At 60.8% G+C, this 20,968-nt stretch overlaps 3 protein-coding genes across 6 annotated transcripts; 2 read left to right on the top strand and 1 right to left on the bottom strand.

Annotated features, from left to right (window-relative positions):
* The first annotated feature begins 1,742 nt into the window (after nt 1–1,742).
* On the top strand, nt 1,743–7,361 carry RAD9A (RAD9 checkpoint clamp component A). Of its 3 annotated transcripts, none has more exons than XM_005903557.3 (11): nt 1,743–1,911; nt 1,996–2,066; nt 2,548–2,676; nt 3,123–3,237; nt 3,325–3,424; nt 4,804–4,913; nt 5,030–5,139; nt 5,221–5,285; nt 5,377–5,517; nt 6,277–6,493; nt 6,783–7,361. In XM_005903557.3, exons 1-11 carry the CDS (start codon nt 1,878–1,880, stop codon nt 6,876–6,878), a joined length of 1,188 nt encoding a protein of 395 aa, XP_005903619.2. In that variant the 5' UTR covers nt 1,743–1,877; the 3' UTR covers nt 6,879–7,361. The 3 variants fall into 3 exon arrangements, with proteins under 3 accessions (XP_005903619.2, XP_005903618.2, XP_070216029.1); XM_070359928.1 differs by having other exon boundaries at nt 1,895–1,911; nt 1,996–2,079; XM_005903556.3 differs by having other exon boundaries at nt 1,745–1,911; nt 5,030–5,285.
* A 138-nt stretch (nt 7,362–7,499) lies between these two features.
* On the bottom strand, nt 7,500–10,998 carry PPP1CA (protein phosphatase 1 catalytic subunit alpha). The gene is made up of 7 exons (XM_070359929.1): nt 10,839–10,998; nt 10,167–10,298; nt 9,806–10,036; nt 9,069–9,173; nt 8,246–8,469; nt 8,030–8,164; nt 7,500–7,950 (listed from the first exon to the last, which is right to left on the bottom strand). The coding sequence occupies exons 1-7, from the start codon at nt 10,891–10,893 to the stop codon at nt 7,840–7,842; spliced, it is 993 nt and encodes a 330-aa protein (XP_070216030.1). The 5' UTR covers nt 10,894–10,998; the 3' UTR covers nt 7,500–7,839.
* A 150-nt stretch (nt 10,999–11,148) lies between these two features.
* TBC1D10C (TBC1 domain family member 10C) lies at nt 11,149–17,764 on the top strand. Of its 2 annotated transcripts, none has more exons than XM_070359926.1 (11): nt 11,149–11,556; nt 11,750–11,953; nt 12,211–12,388; nt 13,100–13,199; nt 13,410–13,517; nt 13,604–13,710; nt 13,911–14,025; nt 14,733–14,798; nt 14,897–15,086; nt 16,630–16,784; nt 17,057–17,764. In XM_070359926.1, the coding sequence occupies exons 3-11, from the start codon at nt 12,237–12,239 to the stop codon at nt 17,402–17,404; spliced, it is 1,341 nt and encodes a 446-aa protein (XP_070216027.1). In that variant the 5' UTR covers nt 11,149–11,556; nt 11,750–11,953; nt 12,211–12,236; the 3' UTR covers nt 17,405–17,764. The 2 variants fall into 2 exon arrangements, with proteins under 2 accessions (XP_070216027.1, XP_005903617.1); XM_005903555.3 differs by having other exon boundaries at nt 11,750–11,971.
* Nucleotides 17,765–20,968: the final 3,204 nt, after the last annotated feature.

Genomic DNA, 20,968 nt, shown 5'->3' with positions numbered 1-20,968 from the left:
GGCTTATGTATTTTGGTCATGGTTCATTCCATAACCAGGGGTTGAACTTGCACCCTTGGCAGTGAAAGCGGAGTCCTTACCAGTGGAGCCTAAGGGAATTCCCAAGGGGTTTAGATTTGATGGCAAGCACAGTAGTTGGAAACCACTGCAGGATCTAAACCTGGGAAAGGCGTGACATGATTGACATCTTAGGAAGCTCACTTAGGTGCTGTATGGAGAGTGGAGTGGAGGGGCAGGGAACCACTCAGAGCGCTCCCATCATCATTCAAGTGAGAGATGATGGTGGCCTGAGCCAGAATGATGGCTGTGGGCATAGGAGAGGAGGACCAAGTTGCCATCTGTTTGGGAGGCAGAGAGCTCAGGACTTGCTGAAGGATTGTAGTATGTAAGAGGTGGGTCAGGATGGAGTCAAGGATGAGTCCCAGTTTACTGACCTAAATGCCTGGGTAGAAGTAGTACCATTTACACTGAACCCCTTAAAAGGCAAGAATACCCCAGTAATCCAGGGAAACCTGATAAGGGAGGAAAACTGAGGGTAAGGAAAGGAAGTGGGGGAAAAAAAATAAAATAAAATAAAAAAATAAAAAATAAAAAAAAGAAAGAAAGGAAGTGGGGTCCAGAATTGCAGGCCAGGAGCAGGAAGGCAAGGGTCCCACAAACTTGGCTTCCTCACTGGCAACAGTGCCAGAGGAGCAAGGCCCTAAAGGAACGCAGGGGTGCCCAAGGGTCCCTCAAAGCACACCGGGTGCTGCAGGAAACCAGAGGCCAGGAGCCCTTCCATGACTTGCCTTCCTCTTCACACACCTGAGGACCAAGGCTGAGGACGAGGGGAAGACCTGCCCGGCTGACTGCTGTGTCCACCCTTTGCAACCCCATGGACGGTAGCCCGCCAGACTCCTCGGTCCATGGGATTTTCTGGGCAAGAACACTGCAGTGGGTTGCCATTTCCTCTTCCAGGGGATCTTCCCGACCTAGGGATTGACTAAGCCCCTCTTTTGGCACCCTCCCTTGTTCTTTTTCAAACGGCCAGAGACGCAGGAGTCTATCCTCATAAAATGTTTCCAGTGCTTTCCATCAGTGACCCTCATCATTCAGCAGCCCCCATCCCTCCTCTCACAAACCCACTTTCCTCCCAACGGAGGGAAAAGCCCCACGCGCTGCTGAGTCTTGACTCGCGCCTTCTCCTGTCGGCCAAACCCTTCTACCCCTTTTCGTCCGGAGAAGCTTCTGTTCTTTGGGATCAAAGGATCGTCGAAGCTACGGCAAGCAGTCACTTCCCACCCCGGGATCCTGTAGCAAGGTGCGTTACTATCTTTTCAGAGCTGGCAGTTGCTGCTTCTATCCGCGTCCCCGGCCCGCCCGGACGGAGTGAGACGGTCTTGCACCGACCCCGTACGCACCCCCCGGCGCCCGACAGACGTCCAGGAAATCCGTACTAAATGAGTGACCTGGGCCAGGCCCGCCCGCACATCTCCGGATTCCGAGCCCACTGTTGGCTCCCCGACACCCTCTGGGCGCCTCGCGTTCGGGCGCGCGGCCGCGACGGGGCCGGCTGCCAGCCGGGCTTCCCGGGGCCGCTCGAGGGCCGAGGGTGGGCCTGGACCTCACGGAGGAACCCGGCGCTCCCGGGTCACGTGACAGGGCCCGCCCCGGGCGCAGCCTCCGTCACGTGACGGCGCAGCCGGCCAGCGTCTTTTTCCCGAGACGGAGCTGCCGGCCTGTGGCCCAATCAGGAGGCGGGGGCGGGGCTGCCGGGGGCGGTGCGCGGGAAGGGAACCCCAACCTCCGGGAGCCGCGGGAGAGATCCGGAGGGCATTGTTGAGCTGGGGTCCGGCCCGGGACCCGCCGCCCGCCCCATCCCGGTCACTGGGGGCAGCATGAAGTGTCTTGTCACGGGCAGCAACGTGAAGGGTGAGTCGGGGTCGGCCGGGGCTGGAACCACGTGGGATGGCCCGAGTCGCCCGCAAACCGCTGTCTCTCTCCTCCTCCCCGCAGTGCTCGGCAAGGCCGTCCACTCCCTGTCCCGCATCGGGGACGAACTCTACCTGGAGCCCCTGGAAGACGGGGTGAGGAGACCGGGTATGGGGGAGTGGCGTGAAAGTCCCAAAAGGGAGCCCTGATCGGGGCTCGAGTCTCTCCCCCATCAGGCAGGGTGCCCGGTAGGCACGTTTGCTGAGTTTAACAGGGGCCTCCCCTGTTGCTGGGGTGTCCCTTTGGGCCCTGTCATCTTCCCAGGCCAGTGTCTGAGTCGAGAGCCCTTGCCCTCCCTAAAGTGCCCGGTGGTGGATGGGGGTGATTAGGTAAAAGGCGTGGGTGCTGAAGGCTGGGTCGCGCTCTTGCTGTGGAAACGGCGGCGTTGAGGTCCACTGGGGACTCGTGGAAGGCTTCATGGAGGACATCCTTGATGACTGAAAGGAAAGGGCGGGCTTCTGCAGGTGATGGTAGAACAGAAGCCATTGGGACAAGTGCCTGGGTAAAAGCTGGCTTGAGGGCTGGGCCCAGCACTGCTGGTGACCACATCTTTCTCCCCACTTTTCCTGGCCCCAGCTCTCCCTCCGGACCGTGAACTCCTCCCGCTCGGCCTACGCCTGCTTCCTCTTTGCCCCCCTCTTCTTCCAGCAGTACCAGGCGGCCACCCCTGGGCAGGACCAGCTGCGCTGTAAGATCCTGATGAAGGTGAGATGGGTCCCTCAGCAGTGGCAGGGCACTCCCCCCAGGAAACCCTCCTGGCAGTGCAGTTTGCTCTGGGGCACACAGCAGGTGCCTGTAGGAGGAGAGATGTATACTGGAGCAATCCGGTGCAGAACGCAGAGCCTGGCCGAGTAGAGACATCCATGGGGGTAACGGGTTATATGAAGAGGGTAGCTGAATCTGCCAGGGACCTGCAGGGAGTAAATGACTCTCAGGTTGGTCCCTGAAAGATAAGCAGGTCTTTTGAAGGCATTCCAGACCAGGGTAAGGGCACGAATGAAGGCCTGGAAGCGTGCAGATATCTGCATGTGTGAGGGGTCCTTTCCTGGTATGACAGTGCTGAGCCCATGATGGGCCAGAGCCCAAGGGGACTGGACGTGAGAGCCGGTTGGCGGAGGCGCAGTGCTGAGGGATGTGTTTTCCTCGCCTAGTCCTTCCTGTCTGTCTTCCGCTCGCTGGCAATGCTGGAGAAGACTGTGGAGAAGTGCTGCATTTCCCTGAATGACAGGAGCAGCCGCCTGGTAGTTCAGCTGCACTGCAAATATGGTGAGTGAGCAGCTGGCTGACCCAGGGGTCCTTGCGGTGTGGGATTAGAGGTTGGCGAGCCCACTGAGACCGTGTCTGCCCATCCAGGGGTGAGGAAGACTCACAACCTGTCCTTCCAGGACTGCGAGTCCCTGCAGGCCGTCTTCGACCCAGCCTTGTGTCCCCATGTGCTCCGTGCCCCAGCCAGGTGAGCAGCCCCTGGTTGCACGCTGAGCCCTAGGTTTTTCTCTTCCTTCTTTCGGCCTCAGGAGTCAGTTTAAGGAGGTACCTCCTCCGTTTTTCCTGCAGGGTATCTGTGAACCTCAAAGCGTTCATCCAACCCGGTTTGCTTTCAGGGCCTTGCCTGGCCCTTTAAGGGCAGAGGCTGGAGTGAGGAGGGGCCAGATGTTCCCTTGTCCCATGTTCCTCTCTGTCTCCCGAGTCTGTATTCTCCACCTCAAAGTCTGACTTGGCTTTCTGACCACTCAGCCCCACTGACTCCTCTTTCAAAAAACAGGTCTCCGGCTTGCCCTCACGTCTCCTCTGGCCTTTGAAGGTCCATTAATTTTTGTGGCTCCGGGACTTGTAACCTTTCTCTGATCTGGTCATCCTTCTGGGATAAGTCCCGTTCAAGGGCAGCCTCTCTTCCTACCCGGCTGGGTTCTAGCCCTGAGGGGTCCTCAGGCCACGGCTGGACAGGGAGGTCACGGTCCTGGAGGGCTGCCTGAATAATCAGCTATAGGAGAGGAGCCATTCTGGGTAGTCACAGGGGCCATGCGGGGCCTGGGAGATGGGGAGCCTAGCAGACGCCAAGGTCCCTGGAGAAGACCAGAGAGGAGTGGGTCCCCTCCCACCTGCCCACGTGCAGGGTGTGCCTTGCACTCGAGTAACCCAAGGTCTCACGTTTCTTTGCTTTTGGTAGCCGCAGGACCTGGTAACTTGAAGGTCCCTTTGAGCCCTGACTTTGTTTTTCTGAGTTCTGTTGAAATAGCACTGCCCAGGATCCCTTTGGGTAGAGAAAGAGAGCATCAATCCGTGGTCTGGGTTTTGAGAATTTTTCTTTCTTTTAAAACGAGTGATTGTTTCTGTTTGTCTTATGGACAATTTCAAATTCATATAAAAGCAGATAACCAGCTTCTGTCCTAGTTGTTTTGAGGCAAATTCCAGATGTTATTTCACCTGAAACTATTCACTAGCCTGTCTCTACTAGACAGGGACCTGAGGACTCTTTGTAAGGCGGTGTTTATGTGGACAGCGTGGGTCTGGTCTCCCAACCCTGGATGGGCAGGAGCCACCTGCCTGGTTCAGTTCAGCAGAAACCGCCTGAACTCCCTGCTGCGTTCTGTGAGCCTGTTCTTGTCTGCCTCCATCTCGTGCAAGAGGACTACTCTCCCACAACATCCTGGGAACCTTGGATGAGGCAGCGACCGTGTCCTGCTGCCCCCGTGCTCCACCCTGGGGCCATGCGAGGCCTGGCCTGGTTCTCTTTGGATGCTGGGGTGCCTCGCTGTCCCGCCTCCGGTCCTCTGAGAGCAAAGCCACTGGGCGGGATCGAGCCTCGGGTGTGATGCTGTGCCCTCCTCACAGGGTCCTGGTGGAGGCTGTTATGCCTTTCCCCCCGGCGCTGGCTGAAGTGACTCTGGGCATCGGCCGTGGCCGCAGGGTCATCCTGCGTAGCTACCAAGAGGAGGAGGCAGGTGAGGGGACCAATGGGGCCTGGGGCAGAGAGCAGAGACGGGCTAGGGGGGTGCAGAGAGCAGAGACGGGCTGGTGGGGGCAGAGCCCGGCTTCCTCCTGTTGCTGCCCCCCCCAGACAGCGCCATCAAAGCCATGGTGACGGAGATGAGCATCGGAGAGGAGGATTTCCAGCAGTTGCAGGCCCAGGAAGGGGTGGCCATCACTTTCTGCCTCAAGGAATTCCGGGTGAGGTTCCTGCCGTGCACTCACTGCCCCGTCCACCTCTCCTCCCTGCCCAGCCTCCATGCTCTGCTTCTCCCTTCCCAGGGGCTCCTGAGCTTCGCAGAGTCAGCCAACTTGTCCCTCAGCATTCACTTCGATGCCCCGGGCAGGTAAGGCCCAGCCTTGGGATAGGGAGGGGAAGGCTCTGGGGTGCCGGAAGCCAAAGGGCCTTGACTGCGTCTGGATCTGTCACCTGCCCAGGCCAGCCATCTTTGCCATCGAGGACTCTCTGCTGGACGGCCACTTTGTCCTAGCCACACTCTCAGAGTCGGACTCGCACCCCCAGACCCTGCATGCCCAAGAGGAGCTCCAGCGGCCAGAGCCTGGGCCTCAGGCTCACAGGTGAGAGCTGCGCCCGCCCACCCCCCTTCTCACTCTGTGTACCCAGGCTGCAGCCTGCCGCTTCCAGAGTCTGCAGCCCCCACCCTGTGCGCCTCCCATCCCCACTTCCTGTCGAGCCCCAGCCCCTACAGTCCTCACTGCTTCCAGCCCTGCAGGCTCAGCCTCACCAGTCAGCTGTACTCAGAGATCCCCCGACCCAGGGAAGTGTCCCCAAGGTCGGGCTGGCTTCCTTCTCTGGCTGAGGCGTCCTCCCAAGCCAAGGAGGGAAAAGGGCTGCCGGGAGGCAGGGGGCTGCCTGGGATGGGGGAAGCAGGTGGCTGCAAGGGCAGGTGGGTTGGGGAGGATGGGCCCAGCGTAGTTTAAGTGGAGGAAGTTGGCCTGGCCCTCTGCCCAGTATGTCCCTGGGCCCCAGTGCGCTCCAGTTCCTGTCCCCTGGGAAGGTGGGGGCTTGGGCCCCAGGTGGCCCAGCTCACTGGACTTGCCGCTCCCCTCCCGCAGTGAGCTGAAGCGGGCCCCCAGGATGCCTCCCTCAGGCCTCTACCTGAACTCTGATGAAAGGATTCTACGGTTGACCCCCTTCCGGAAGCGGCCACTTAAAACACCGCCCCCATCCTTTCCCCTCCCACCAAATCAGGAAATAATAAAACCAAGAGGTCACCAATGGTTACTAGGCTCCTGCAGGCACTGGCTGAGCCCTCCAGGTGGGGCCCTAACTCTGTCCCCCGCCCCCTTCCCCACTGATACCGTCTCTGCCTGTAGCACGCCCCACCTAGACCTGGATGACTTTGCTGTCGACGACATGGACTCTTACATGATTGCCATGGAAACCACCACGGGCAGTGAGGGCTCCCGGGCACTGCCCTCCATCTCCCTTTCACCTGGCCTCCAGCGCCCCTGTAGCTCCAGCCCCCACTCAGAGGAGGAAGATGATGACATGGAGCCCAGCACAGTGCCTGGGACTCCCCCACCTAAGAAGGTAGGGGTGAGAGACAGAGGGGCTTCACTGGTGGCTCCAATGGAAAGAATCCGCCAGCCATGCAGGAGACCTGGGTTCAGTCCCTGGGTGGGGAAGATTCCCTGGAGGAGGGCATGGCAACCCACTCCAGGATTCTGGCCTGGAGAATCCCCATGGACAAAGAGAAGCCTGGTGGGCTAGTCCATGGGGTTGCAAAGTCAGATACCACCAAGCATGGAGGCAGAGGCTGGGGTGGGAGGCAGAGGGAGCAGCCTCCGAGCTCACCCGGCTTCCTCTGTTCTCTCGCCAGTTCCGCTCGCTGTTCTTTGGCTCCATCCTGGCCCCTGCACACTCTCCCCAGGGCCCCAGCCCTGTGCTGGCTGAAGACAGTGAGGGCGAAGGCTGAGCCGAGACTGGGCCCGATGAAGCCCCGCCCCACCCCTCTCCCAAGGCCAGCCAGGGCAGGTCTGCTCTCCTCCTTGGTGGGTGGTAGAGGTGCGCCCTGCTGGAGCCGAGCTGACTGGTCCTGCCACCTCCCCCAGGGCCTTGCCTGGCCTGGGTCTTGTTGTTTCCCTTCAACCCCCAATCATTCATTCAACCCTCAATCTATCATGTCTGTTCCCAGTCTCGGTGCTGAGCTGCCCTCTGCAGGGAGTTTCCTCACCTCTTAATCCAATTCTGTGGGCAGAACTAGAGGACTGCCTTCTCTAAGCCCACCTCCCTAAGAAAGAAAGAAATCATTGTGGGGCTTCTGCCCCTGCTGATCCACCTTCTGCCAATCATGACCTGTCCCTCCCTCAAATCCTGAGCACACCACTGGGATCCCCTGTGACTGGCACACACTGTTTTGCTTGCTTTCCCCGAACTCTCTGGCTCTGGCTTGGAAATTCCAAGGGCTCCTGTGGACCTGGGCATGTGGCTGGGGTTTTCCTGGCTGGGGCCCCAAGCTCAGCAAGCCTCCCAAGTGGCTCTGGGCGGAAGGGTTGCCAGGCCCAGTGTTTGGGACAAGGGAGACAGAGGCTATGGCAAGAATCCAGCTTTGACCTTTATTCAAGAGACCAGATGGGTTGCCCCAGGATCCGGCTGCCAGCCCTGAGGCCAAGCAAGGCTGGAGATCCCCAATCTGGCCCTGCTTTGCCCTGAGCTGCAGCCTTAGCCCCAGGATCCTGCCTGCAGCCGCTGTAGGTACAAGCGGGAAGAGCCCTGGGAGACTGGATGCTGCTATTGGTTCATAAAAAAAAGAGAAAAATACACCAAGCCTCCGTGTTCCCCGTGATGGGTGGGCCTGGGGGCCAGCATGAGCCCCCTGTAGCCACTGTGATTTCTGTACAATCCACCATCTGGGCCAGAGGGCGGGCACGTGGAGGCTATTTCTTGGCTTTGGCGGAGTTGCGGGGTGGGGTGATGGGCCGGCCTCCAGGGTTCAGGCCACTGAACTGCCCGTATTTCCCCTTGTTCTTGTCAGCGGGCTTGAGGATCTAGAAGAGAAAAACTGGTCAGGCTTAGGGGGCCGTGCCATAGGCCCCTCGGCCTGTCCGCCCCCAGCCCAACCCCCACCTGGAAGGAGCACATGAGCGTCTCGTCCACACTCATCATGGCACCTGCATTGTCAAACTCGCCGCAGTAGTTGGGGGCTGAGAAGAGTGTCACCAGCTGCCGCTTGGCAAAGAACTCATAGCCGTCTTCTACTACCTGGACGAGGGTGGAGGCGGTTAGTTCAGCAGGAGCTGGCTGCCAGCCCTGCTCTCACCCGGATGGGGGCTGCCAGCCCACCTGGTGTGCCCGGCAGATGAGGTCCAGGTCATGCTTGTGCAGGAACTTGGCCACCACCTCAGCTCCAAATGTAAAGGAGACGCCGCGGTCATTCTCGCCCCAGCCCTGCACGTCCTTGTCAGGGTCAGACCACAGCAGGTCACAGAGCAGGCCCTGGTCAGGCACATCTGTGGGCCGCATGATACGCCGGATCTGCTCCATGGACTGTAGGTCTGGGGACAGGCCTGGAGAGCACAGGGGGCAGGTCACCTCCTCCTCCAGGCAGCCTTTGCCAATCAGCCTCTGCCCCCCACCTCTCCACCCTCTCCAGGATTCCTGGGAGCCTACACAGGCAGAACTCATCACCTTCTGCCTCTTCCAAGTCCCTGTCCCTTCAAGGAGCACAGAGCTCCCTGGAGAAAGTGTTAGTCGCTCAGTTGTGTCCAACTCTTTGAAACCCCATGGACTGTCCAGGCAAGAAAGCTGGAGCAGGTAGCCATTCCTTTCTTCAGGGGATCGTCCCAACCCAGGAATCAAACCTGGGTCTCCCGCATTGCAGGCAGATTCTTTACCACCTGAGCCACCAGGGAAGCCCTGGAGAAAGGGGACAAGCAAACTCCATGCAAGAAGGCGAGGCCACGACACAACAGCGGGTGCAGCCCGATGCTGCAGCACGGGGGGACTTCGTGGCAGAAGTACTGCCCATACCAGGATTCCAGGAAGAGCTGTTCCTGCTGACTGGGAGCACATCTTCCAGCTGACGCTTCTGTCCCAAGGTCCCAGGGGTGCTCACCCTGGGAGGCTCATCCTTCCCAAGCATTCACACGCCCAGAGTCGTGCTCACCTCCATGGCAACAGAAGATCTTCTCGTCCACGATGGCAGCGATGGGCAGGCAGTTGAAGCAATCAGTGAAGGTCTTCCACAGTTTGATGTTGTAGCGTCTCTTGCCTGTCCAGGGGGAAAGAGACAGCTCACCAGAGGGCCTCTCTGCTCCACCCTCAGCCTGGGTCTCCAGGCCTTCCAGGACACATTGTGTGTTGTTCAGACACAGCTAGGAGGAGAGAATGGAAGGCAAAAAAGGAAACCAAACCCCCGCCACCTACCCCTACTACCCCATTGCCTCCCAGACAGAATTCTAAAGCAGCCGAGTCCACAGGAACCCCAGAGTTCCACTTCTGGCATGACCTCAAGGTTGGTACCCACCCCCAGCACAAGAGCAGGGCCAGGTCGAGACAGGGTCTGGTTCATCTCGGCTTCTGTCTAACAGAGTCCAGTCCCAACAGGCATCCCAAGTGCTTAAGTTCCGGATGCGCTGGAGGGGAGTGTCGGCAGGTGAGGCCCTGCCTTAGAATCCTGGCAGCCCTTCAGTCAGCAGCCACTGGCCAGGTCCCTGAGTGCCAGGATCTGCTCTAGGAGGGCAGGGGAGGGTGGCATGGGCTGGTGCTACCTTCACGGCGCTCAGCTTAGCAGGTGTTTGTCAGACGCTGACACCCCAGCCACCAGGTCGACACGAGGGCTGCACTGAATGGCAAGGAGAGCCCTTCAGGACCAGGGCAGCCCCAGATGCTCTGCCCACTCACACTCATCATAGAAGCCGTAGATGCGGTTGATGCTGGCACACTCGTGGTTCCCACGGAGCAGGAAGAAGTTCTCTGGGTACTTGATCTTATAGGCCAGCAGCAGGCAGATGGTCTCCAAAGACTGCTTGCCCCTGTCCACGTAGTCCCCCAGGAACAAGTAGTTACTCTCTGGAGGGAAGCCACCGTACTCGAACAGCCGCAGAAGATCATAGTACTGGCCGTGAATGTCACCTGTGACCCAGGGAACCAAGTCAGCACTAGGGCCAGCCTAAACGTGAACCTCCTCCCAAGGAGGAACTTGGGAGGAGTGGGGGGCAAGGCTGCTTTCAGGAGGCCACGGGGACCTGGGCTGGGGGCTCACCGCAGATCTTGAGGGGTGCCTCCAGCTCCAGAAGAATGGGCTGGCTCAGGAAAATCTCCCGGGATTTGAGGCACAGACCACGGATCTCGTTCTCCGTCAGCTGTACATTCTTTCCAGGCCTGGAGCCCTGCACTGGGGGCGGAAAGAGGCGTCAGGACCCTGGTTCCTCAGGCAAGAACAGGGTGAATGTCATCGGTGACCCCACAGGCACTTCTGGGTGGGGGCTCCTGGGCCTCCCGGCCCCGCCTTGTCCAGGGGCAGCTGTTGCTGCTGAGCCTCCTGGGACCCCCAACTGCCCTCAAGGCGCTCGCGAGGGGACTGCTGTGCGCAGAGGCCATCCAAAACCTCATAGCACAGGACCCCTTCCTGGGGGAGTAGGCTTCTCGGGTTTCTCCCTCAGCCAAGAGCCCAGGCCAATCCTTGCGCGCCGCCCCGCTCCGGTCCTGCTCTGGCAAGGGGAACAACCCCAGACCTCCCAGCGCGCCACGATTGGGGTGGGGTGGGGTGGGGTGGGGTGGGGTTGGGGGACGATGTGGCCACGGGACCTCGCGGCCCGTCCCCGCCCAGTCGAAGCCGGCCCTGGGAGGGGCAGGTCCACCCGCGCGCCACTTCCGGGCCGTGCAGGGGACCAGGGCGCGGCGGGCGCCCACCTCCCTCGCCGCCCCGGCCAACCTTCCAGCAGGCGTCCGATTATAGAGTCCAGGTTGAGCTTCTCGCTGTCGGACATGGCGGCGCCGCCGCTCTGGCCCAGCACCTCCGGGCCCTGTCCTGGCTCCCGCCCTCCCGCGGCCTCCTTCCGGCCTGGTGCTCCTTCCGCCCGCCCGGGCCCGCCCCGGCCCGCCGCCCCGCCTCCTCGGCCGCCCGCCCCGCCCCGCCGCACCCGGCCCCGCCCCGGCCCGCCCGGTCGCCCGCTGCCCCTGCGCTCTAGCGCCTCCACTGGACGCCAGGCCCGGGGCCCGCGGCGGCCCGGGAGGCGGGGCCTCGGCCAGGGGGCGGGGCTTGGGCTGATCTGATTGCGGGGGCGGAGCCTGCACTGGGGGCGGGGCTTCACGGGGCGAGGTCGACTCTAGTTCCGCCCTAGAGGGGTTACCCACCATTGCACCGAGGATGTGCGGCCGGAAGTAGTGTGAAGTTGTTTTTCTCTTTCAAGGGCCCAATAGTCCTTCCCACTTCTGTCCCGGGCTGGAAGGTGGTGTGACCTCATTGGGTCTCCCCAGAGAGTGCAGATTAAGTCCACGAAGTGCAGGCAAGGAAACAGGCTCAAAGCAAGGGTTGGCTTCAGATTGACAGAGGAACTCTTACCTCTAGGGTCCCTGTGGCCTGCGGGCGGCTGACCAGACCCAGACACCTGTCGCTGAACTCCGAGCTCATTTTTGTCCCCATGCCTGTGGTGCGTAATTTTTTAATGTCTCGTCCTTGCGTTTTGAGTAGCGCAGTAATGCCTTACTGTTTGACTTGTCGAAAGCATTAACGAAAGAGGTAACTTTAAATAAAGCGTAATACTCACTGGAACCCTGAATTGAGTATTTTATTTGCCGGTGACCTCACATCTGGAGGCAGCGTGGCTTCTCTACCCCTGGCAGGCCCTGGCCACATCACACCCAGCACAAGAACCTAGGCCTGCACCCACCTAGCCCACCGGGGTGGTGGGAGGAGCCCATGGCCCAGGGCCACTGGGGCAGACCGGAAGAGCCCTGGAGAGGAAGGGGTAACCCCCCCGTACGCACTTGGGAGGGGCCCCCAGCGGGTTGCTGAAGCTGTGGCCGAGGAGGAAGTGAGAGGAGGAGGTGAGGTGCAGCAGGGAGGTAAGCTGGGCTGCTGGGGACAGGGCCTGGGCCTGGGTCTCCGGTAGGGGGCCTGGCCTTTCTGCCCCTCTTGGCCTGTGCCCCACCCCCACCCCACAAGAGGAGAGGGGACCGGAGGGGTGTGGTGCGATACCCTGCAACCTGTCCTCTTTGACCAGGCGGGCAGGTCCTGGGGCTGAGGCCTGGGCCCAGGCTGGCCAGGAACCCCCGCTCACACTGGCTGTGCCCACATCTTGCAGCCTGCCGCACCGGGGTCGGTGGCACCATGGCCCAGGCCCTGGGCGAGGACCTGGCGCAGCCTGGCGAGCTGCAGGATGACTCTAGCTCTTTGGGGTCCGACTCAGAGCTAAGCGGGCCCGGCCCGTATCGCCAGGCTGACCGCTATGGCTTCATTGGGGGCAGCGCAGCAGAGCCAGGGTAAGTGGGGAAGGGATGAGGGGGCATACAGGGTGCTGGGCCTAATGATGGAGGCTGAGAGCTGAATTCTAGAGTGAGGCCCAACCTCAAGGGTCCTGGAAGGGTCTGGGGACCCAGCTAGTGTCACCTGTCCTCGGGTTCTAGATGGAATCTTAAGCTTAGCAGGGCTGTGGGGGGTGGGTCCCTGTGTGTCTCTTCCTCCCAGTCTCTGAGGGTTCCCAGCGGGGCTGAACCTGCTTCTCCTTTCAGTCCGGCCCAGGAATCCCAAAATCATAGAACCCACACTTCTTCCCCTACTAGTTCCCCCACTTCCCCAGGTGCTGAAAGGGAGACAAGTTTGGAGATAGATAGGGAGGTCACACCGCGATCAGAGGCAGAATCAGGCTCAGAGAAGACTCCTGGTTTCTAGGTCTTGGGCTCTGTCTACTCAACTTCCCCAAAGAGTTGTCTGTCCCCATCCTGGGGGACAGTCAACCAGCCCCTCCCCCATCACACACCTACACACCCTCTTCAGTATCTCCTGCTTCCGCCCACATCGGAGCCACATCCTTTCCTGTCCCCATGACAACCACTGGCAACTCCTGGGTGACAGGTCACTCCCCACCCCAGAGATTCCCAGAGATCAGGGCCAAGGGTTGGGCTCACCCAGGTAGCAGGAAGGGTGGTGGACGTGGGTGTCCTGTGTCTGGACATCTGTGTCGTGTGTCCCAGGCCGGGTCACCCTCCTGCAGACCTCATCCGCCAGCGGGAGATGAAGTGGGTGGAGATGACTTCACACTGGGAGAAAACCATGTCTCGGCGGTACAAGAAGGTGAGGGGAGAAGGGTCCCACGCGGCCCTCCTTGGCTCGTCCCCCTCTGCCTGGCAAAATAAAGCCTCCTGTGTCCCAGCACCTCTTGCCTTCGCTCCCTGCTCCTTGCGGAGACTCTTGCCCCATAGCAGATTGTGCCTGAGGCCTGCTGAGAGCAGCAGGGGTATCTGGCATGGCTGGCCTGACGGGGTGCCCTGGCCTCACTCACAGGTAAAGATGCAGTGCCGGAAAGGCATCCCCTCGGCCCTGCGGGCCCGGTGTTGGCCCCTTCTGTGCGGGGCTCACGTGTGTCAGAAGAACAGCCCCGGCACTTACCAGGTGAGGGGACCAGCAGGGGTCCCAGCCCCCGCCCCTAGCCCTTCACCCCTCTTGGCCTTCACCTCCACCTTCATGCCCACGTGCAGAACCTGGCTGAGGCCCCGGGAGACCCACAGTGGATGGAAACCATCGGCAGGGACCTGCACCGCCAGTTCCCACTGCATGAGATGTTTGTGTCGCCCCAGGGTCACGGGTACGAGGGCGGGGATGCCCAGGGACCCCCAGCCCCCACACCTCCAGGCGCTTTGGCAGAGTCCCCGCCCCTGGCTTTACGTCTTTGCATCTCAGAGGACCCAGCAAGGCCCCTGAGGGGCCGAGGCCTGGGCAGGGGCCGCCAGAGGGTGCGGGAGGGCTGCCCGGAGGACTGGCCCCTGATGGGGTCTTCTGGCACAGGCAGCAGGGGCTCCTGCAGGTGCTGAAGGCCTACACCCTGTACCGGCCGGAGCAGGGCTACTGCCAGGCCCAGGGCCCTGTGGCCGCCGTGCTGCTCATGCACCTGCCCCCAGAGGTGAGTGCCCTCAGCCCTGCGGCAGGGACCCCAGACCCGGACGCCCACCCCCAGGAACTCTGACTTCAGTTACCTGAGACCCTGGACCGCCAAATCTAGTGACCTAGGGACCAAAGCATCCTGTGCCCTGAACCGTGACCGCCCCCCCCTCATCCTCTGGAACCCTGGCCTCTGGGACCTAGGATCCTCAAGTCCCACGAAGACCTGTCCTAATGAGCCAGGGCCTCATGATTGCCAACCTCAGTGACCATCAAGCCCAATGACCTTGATTCCAGGAACATCGAACCCTGACCCCTGACCTTTGGCCCAATGATCTAAAAGTTTGGATGTTATCACCTTGACCTTATGAACCTTGATTCTGAACCCTGTGACCATGATCCCTGACCCCAATGACCCCAAGAACCCAAGACTTGAACTTTGGGACCTCTGCTGCCCTTGACCAGTGAGTCCCCACCCTGCGACCCTCAAATTCAGCCCTCTGAGCCCTGTGACTTCTAACTCCTGCACCCCTTGGTAGGCCTCTTTCTAGGCAACGGGAAGCTTTTAGGTAAGACCCACCCCCTGCCCCAACCCCACCACCAGCACTGAGACCAGGCTCCTGGCTCCAGAATCACCCCAGATGGTGTCCAGGCCCTCCCCTGTGCCCCCCTCCCCCAGCCTTGCAGTCCCCTCTGCGGTGGGCACTCAAGGCCTGTACCCACCCCCAGGAGGCCTTCTGGTGCCTGGTCCAGATCTGCGAGGTTTACCTCCCCGGCTACTACGGGCCCCACATGGTGAGAGGCAGGGATGGGACCCGAGGGCACAGCGGGAGGGTTGGGTGGGGTTGGGAGCCTAGGGAAGCCAGCAGTAGTGCTGATGGGCGTGGCCACAGGAGGCTGTGCGGCTGGACGCCGAGGTGTTCATGGCCCTGCTGCGACGGCTGCTCCCGCGCGTGCACAAGCATCTGCAGAAGGTGGGCGTCGGGCCCCTGCTCTACCTGCCAGAGTGGTTCCTGTGCCTCTTCGCCCGCTCCCTGCCCTTCCCCACAGTGCTGCGTGTCTGGGACGCTTTTCTTAGCGAGGGTGAGTGGGGGGCCGACTAGGTGGGCGGGGGCAGGAGGGGGTGCCTGGTGAACACAGAAGGTGGAGGTGCCAGCTTCGCTCTGCCCCGCTGCCACCGCTGACCCTGATCTGGGGCCTGGGTGCTGGGGTGTGCCGAGGGTAACCCACTGTTGGCCACGTATCACCAATGGGAGGAACAGCAGCCCCCGCCCTAAGCAGTGAGATCACCACAGGGAGGGCACAACATCCACATGGGGGGAGGGCTGGAGTCAGGGAGGCTTCCCCAAGGTCGATGGGGCAGGAGCTGGGGAGACCATAGCAGTGGCACAGCTTGGGGACTGGGCACAGTGAGGGCACAGCAGATGGAGCCCCCGGGCCCTCAATGCGAGCCCTCGCAGGCCAGGCATGGCTCTGGGAGCCGAGGCCACTTGAGTAAGTGAGACCTACATTCTGGTGGTGGTGGGGGTGGGGATGGGAGGCGGCGGTACCAAATTAACAAGATATTTATAGATTGTCATAAGTTCCGTGAAGAAAATAAAACAAAGGACATGCCAGAGCGTAGGGGAACGGCAAAAGAGGGCTGTTTAAATATGCTGGCGGCTGCTCCTCAGAAGAGGCAGATACACGGAGCTGGGTGGAGAAGGAGAGGCAGGCAGGGCCCTGTCCTCAGGGTCCCAGCCACGGATGACTTGAGGGGTGCAGGCATGGGGAGAGGTGCCAGGCTAAGAGCAGGGGGCAGTCGGGGCAAAGCTGAGCTGGACTCTGGGTCTTTGGGGCTCTGCCTCGTACCCCCATCAGTGGCACAGTTGGATTCGGTTCTATACGGGTTGTCCAGCAGTTGCATGGTAGAAATCCATCAGTACACCTACTGAGCACCCGCTGTATGCCCAGGTGCCTTCAGACTGGGTTAGTGTTCTAACCACGGACGTCCAAGTCACCGTCCGCTTGTCCTCCCCTGCAGACTCGGACCTCGAGGGCGGGGCGGGCCGGGCCCCGTGGGGGCACCCTTGCGCTTTGATAACGGTGACGATGTTAGTAGTCTTGTTGTCCCTTTACACAGCACAGTGGTCACCAGGCCTTACTGGTCCCCCGACTGCCTTTCTCAGCAGACCGGAGGCTGCCAGGGAGGGGCTCTGAGGCTCCAGGAGCAGGCCAAAGTCATGTGCGTGTGCGTGCCTGCGTGTGTATGCACACGTGTGTGCCCTGTGCTCTTAGCTTAGGGGTGAGGAGCTCTGGCTTGAATCTTCCTAGAATCAGAAGCTCACAGGTCTGATCTGGAAAGGCTGTCTCGTCACCACCCAGCCCTTCACTGGACGGGGCGAGGAGCCGAGGCCCAGAATGAGAAGGCCCGTGTGAGGCTGTCAGCAGCCCTTGGCTCCTGGCAGGCTGCGCTGCCCACGAGTGTCCGTGGCTGCTGGGACCTGCTGGCCGGTGCCCCCAAATGGCCGACCTGCTCTCAGTCCAGGCAGCAGAGCTGCAGGAGGGTGGAAGGAGTCTGGCCAAGGACAGGTTCGGGCCCGGGCTGAGAGCTGGCCCACACTGAGTGAGCCCCACCGGCCTGCAGGTGTGAAGGTGCTGTTCCGCGTGGGGCTGACCCTGGTGCGCCTGGCGCTGGGCACCACTGAACAGCGCCTGGCCTGCCCAGGGCTCCTGGAGACGCTCGGCGCCCTTCGATCCATCCCACCTGCCCAGCTGCAAGAAGAGGTCTTCATGCCCCAGGTGGGTGCCCCTTGCGCGCCCCCTGCACAGTTGGGGAAACAGGCCCAGAAGGAGTAGTGACAGTGAGCACGGGGCTCCGTTCTTGTCCTCTGAGCAGCAGAGAATGTGGAAACCCCAGGCCTCAAGTGGCTTTTTGTGGCTCCCTTAGTCTGTCTCTTTGTCTGTCAGCCCCTCAGCCCTCAGCCACTTCCTGGGGCTGTGTGCTGCCTGCCCTGCGGGGATCTCATCGTTTCCTGCCCTCCCTCGGGCTCAGTATCAACTGCTCCCCGCAGGTGCATGGCGTGGCCCTGTCCGAACAGGACCTGCAGCGGGAGATCAAGGCCCAGCTGGCCCAGCTGCCCGCATCGGCATCCGAGCCACCCCCGAGGCCGCAGGCCCGCCTGCCCGGGGCCCCAGCCATCTTTGAGGCCCAACAGCTGGCAGGAACCCGGGGGAGCCCTCGGCCTGAGGTGCCCCGCATCGTGGTACAGCCCCCAGAGGAGCCCCGGCCGCCCCGGCGCAAGCCCCAGACCCGAGGCAAGACTTTCCATGGGCTGCTGACCCGATCCAGGGGGCCCCCTATCGAGAGCCCCACCAGGTCCCATCGAAGCTCCACCTCCTTCCTGGACACCCGATTCTGAGGGTAGGTCCCACTTCTGAGGGTACCACGGACTCAGGGTCCCCCTGATCCCAACTGCCTGAACAGTGGATGCCAGCCTCGACGTGGGCATTGCACTTTACAGCTGGGGTTGGATGCCTCGCTCCTTTCCTGTGGACTGCCTCAGGCCTGAGGAGGACGGAAGGGTACAGAGTGGGGTTTGGGGGACCCAGGCCCTCCCCCACCCACAGGGCTGCCCCAGTGCCTGGGCCCTTGCACGCATCAAGCTCGCACTGGAGGAGTGTGCAAGAAAGGGCACAGGCTGGGCCACGGGGACCCCAAAAGGCTCCTGAGGGGCCTGGAATAAAGTCTGAACAGAAGCCTGCATGCGGTCAGATCAATGCCCTCTACCCGCAACCTTCCACCAGCTGCCCCCTCCCCTCATGGCCCCGCCCCTCCTAGTCCCGCCCCGGCTCCCCAGGCACATGGAGGCTGCCGTTGGCTGCTGGAAGGTGTTTACCAGCTACAGGGACCAAGGGCAAGCCGCAGCACCCAGCCTCTTGGGGCCAGGTGAGGCTCCTGTGCCTGGGGGAGGAGGGCTCCCCCAGTGGACGCTGGGCCCACATGTGGGACTCTGTCTCCTCTTCTGCTCCCTCCCCTTGCTGATTTCAGGAGCCCCCCAGCAGTGGGAGCACTCTAACCCAAGTCTGCCCACCCCGTGTCCTGGTCCCATCCTCAGAGAGAGCCGGCTGAGAACAAAGGCCTAGTGTGCCCGGACAAAGGAGAAAGGCCCTGCCGGCCCTTGCCCCCTCCCAAAACCCCAGCCGCACCCCCTGGGGACTGCCACCATGGAAACCCCTCCCACACTCGCTAATTGCCCCCGTGGGTGCCCGAGGTGCCTGGGACAGGAGCCATTGCCAAGACAACGGGGCTGGTTCCGAGGCAGGCTCATGTCCCTGCAGGGCGGTCTCGGTGACCCGCCTCCTCGGGTGCCCTCCCCCGAGGGTGGAGGGCGGAGGGTGGGGGCACGGTCGGGCTCGGGAGTACCCGGAGAAAGTGACTGTAGTCTTAAATGGTGGAGTGTTCCATCAGCCCTCCTCAATGGCTGTGCTGGAACATGTTGGCACTCTCAGACCCCTGATTGCAAACGGGCTGGTGACAAGTCCACGGCCACAGGAAGACACTCCCTCTGTGTTGTTATTGTTTAGTTGCTAAGTCGTGTCGGACTCTGCAGCCCAACCCTGTGGACTGCAGCACGCCAGGCTTCCCTGTCCTTCACCATCTCCCTGAGTCTGCTCAAACTCATGTCCATTGAGTCATTGATACCATCCAACTGTCTCATCCTCTGTCGTCCCCTTCTCCTCCTGCCTTCAGTTTTTTCCCAGCGTCAGGATCTATATATACTTTCCTCCTTTTGGTATTTATTTATTTGGCTGCATCAGGTCTTACTTGCAGTGCAAGGGATCTCTAGTTGCAGCATGTGGGATCTAGTTTCCTGACCGGGGATCAAACCTGGGCCCTCAGCATTGGGAGCGCAGGGTCTTAGCCGCTGGGCCCACAGGGAAGTCTCTGTGTATATACTCTTACAGCGCTTATTATGTGACTGGCCAGGTCCCGGGTTCAGGGGCAGACCATCCCACTTTCAAGGAGCTTTTGGTCTGGAGGAGGGACTCACATGGAGGTCCAGACACAGAGCTAAAGTTTGCCTGGGCGGAAACTGAGTTTGCCAGGAGGAGAGGCAGTTGGGCCTGAGCTTTGCTGCCTATGGCAACCCACTCCAGTATTCTTGCCTGGAAAATTCCATGGACAGAGGAGCCTGGTGGGTTATAGTCCATGGGGTCACAAAGAGTCAGACATGACTGAACAACTAACTTCCTTTCTTTTGCCGCCTATGGCAGACTCAAGGCTCACCCCCCCACAGTCAGCCACCATGAACCTGGCTGACACCCCCCTCTAGCCACCCTCTGTGGGTGCTCTCTCCCTCCTGTTCCCACCCACTCCCCCAGTTTCGCTCCAGCCCTGGTTCTGAGTGTGGGGCAGCAGCTGGGCCCCTGTGAGTTAAATAAAATTTTCTGAGCCCCCCTTCCCTCCCAAGCCCCCACCAGGGTGCTCAGTTGCTTCAGTCGTGTCTAACTCTTTGGACCCTTTCTGACTTCATGGACTGTGGCCCACCAGGCTCCTCCGTCCATGGGATTCTCCAGGTAGCAATACTGGAGTGGGTTGCCATGCCCTCCTCCAGGGGGTCTTCCTGACCCAGGGATCGAACCCGCATCTTTTATGTCTCCTGCATTGGCAGGTGGGTTCTTTACCACTAGTGCCTCCTGGGAAGCACCTCCACCAGGGTACTTGGAGCTTAATAATAACGTCCTCCCCTGCAGTTCACAGACCACTTTCTCAGACCCCCCATCCACCCACACACCTGTCTCTGCAGGTGGCACTGAGAGCCTCTGTAAAGAAAGGGGGACCCGGCCAGGTTGAGTGTCCAGCCCAGGATCACAGAGAGAGGCAGGGCCGGCTAGACCGTGCCTTAGGCTTAGAGCCCGAGTCTGATGGACTCTCAGGCAGGGAAGCAGGCAGGTGGGGGCCTGCAGGGAGTTTATAGGGTCCGCCCTGAACTCCCTGCCTCCCGCCACTCAGCTCTTCTGCCGAGAGGTTAGGGGAGCAGGAATAGCAGCCTTGGTCCAGGGCTCAGAACCCATCCCGAGGCTGGAGGGGAGGCCACGAGGCATTCCCACGGATCCAGACCTTGGGGCAGGCAGTCTCCAGCAGGGCCCCTCGAGCTGGGGCTGAGTCATGGCCTTATCTACTCAGAGAAGCATTTTCTGGGCAGTCCTTCTGCAGGTCCTGTTATCAACCTGGGAAGCCTGGGCCAAGGGATCAGGCCAGAAGAGGACCACTCCCTCCTTTTGTGAACACTTTTACACATGCTGTTCCCACAGGGCTGCGCTACCCCTATGGCACCTGCGGGCCAGTTAGGAAAAGATGTCCCCTCTCCAGGTACATGCAGCCCTTCAGGACCGCAAGGAAGTGACCGCTCAGCAGAGCAACTTTGTGCAGTGAGCAACCCCCACAACTGCACGCAGCCCCAGCTCCCTACACCCCTGCCCGGAAAGGGGCTCTGAGAAGGCAGGGCACCCACCCGAGAGCAGTCACCCTGTGGGAACCAAAGCTGGGCTGGCATCTGCCTGGTCAGCCCAGGGGACAGGGACAGGAATGTGGGGGCAAGCAAAGAAGTGGAAGGGCAGACGAATCTCTCGCGGTTGGGGGGCATGGTCTCATCTTGACTGCCACCCACCCCAAACGTCCCCCCATCCCCACACTGTCCAGAGGTCAAGCTTGGACTTCCTGTAAAGTCCTGCTCGGTGTGGAGTCCTGTCCCCAGGCCACAGAAGCGGAGCCCAGAACAAAGGTCACCTCTGAAGCTGACTGAGCCCCTTTGTAGCCCTTGCCAAAAGCACCCCTGATAATTACTAAGAAGCTTCCTGACTCCTAATTTGGCAAAGATGCCCACTCCAGTAAACACCCTATGACACCCCAACCAATGCCCACCTTCCAGCAGGAATTTTCTTTGTCTTGAGGCTATAAAAATTGGCTATTAACCCACAAA

This window comes from Bos mutus, chromosome 22 (genome assembly GCF_027580195.1).
Source record: "Bos mutus isolate GX-2022 chromosome 22, NWIPB_WYAK_1.1, whole genome shotgun sequence".
Lineage (NCBI taxonomy): Eukaryota > Metazoa > Chordata > Mammalia > Artiodactyla > Bovidae > Bos > Bos mutus.
Note: the sequence above shows the minus strand (reverse complement) of the source record. Positions and strands in the feature narration are given on the sequence as shown.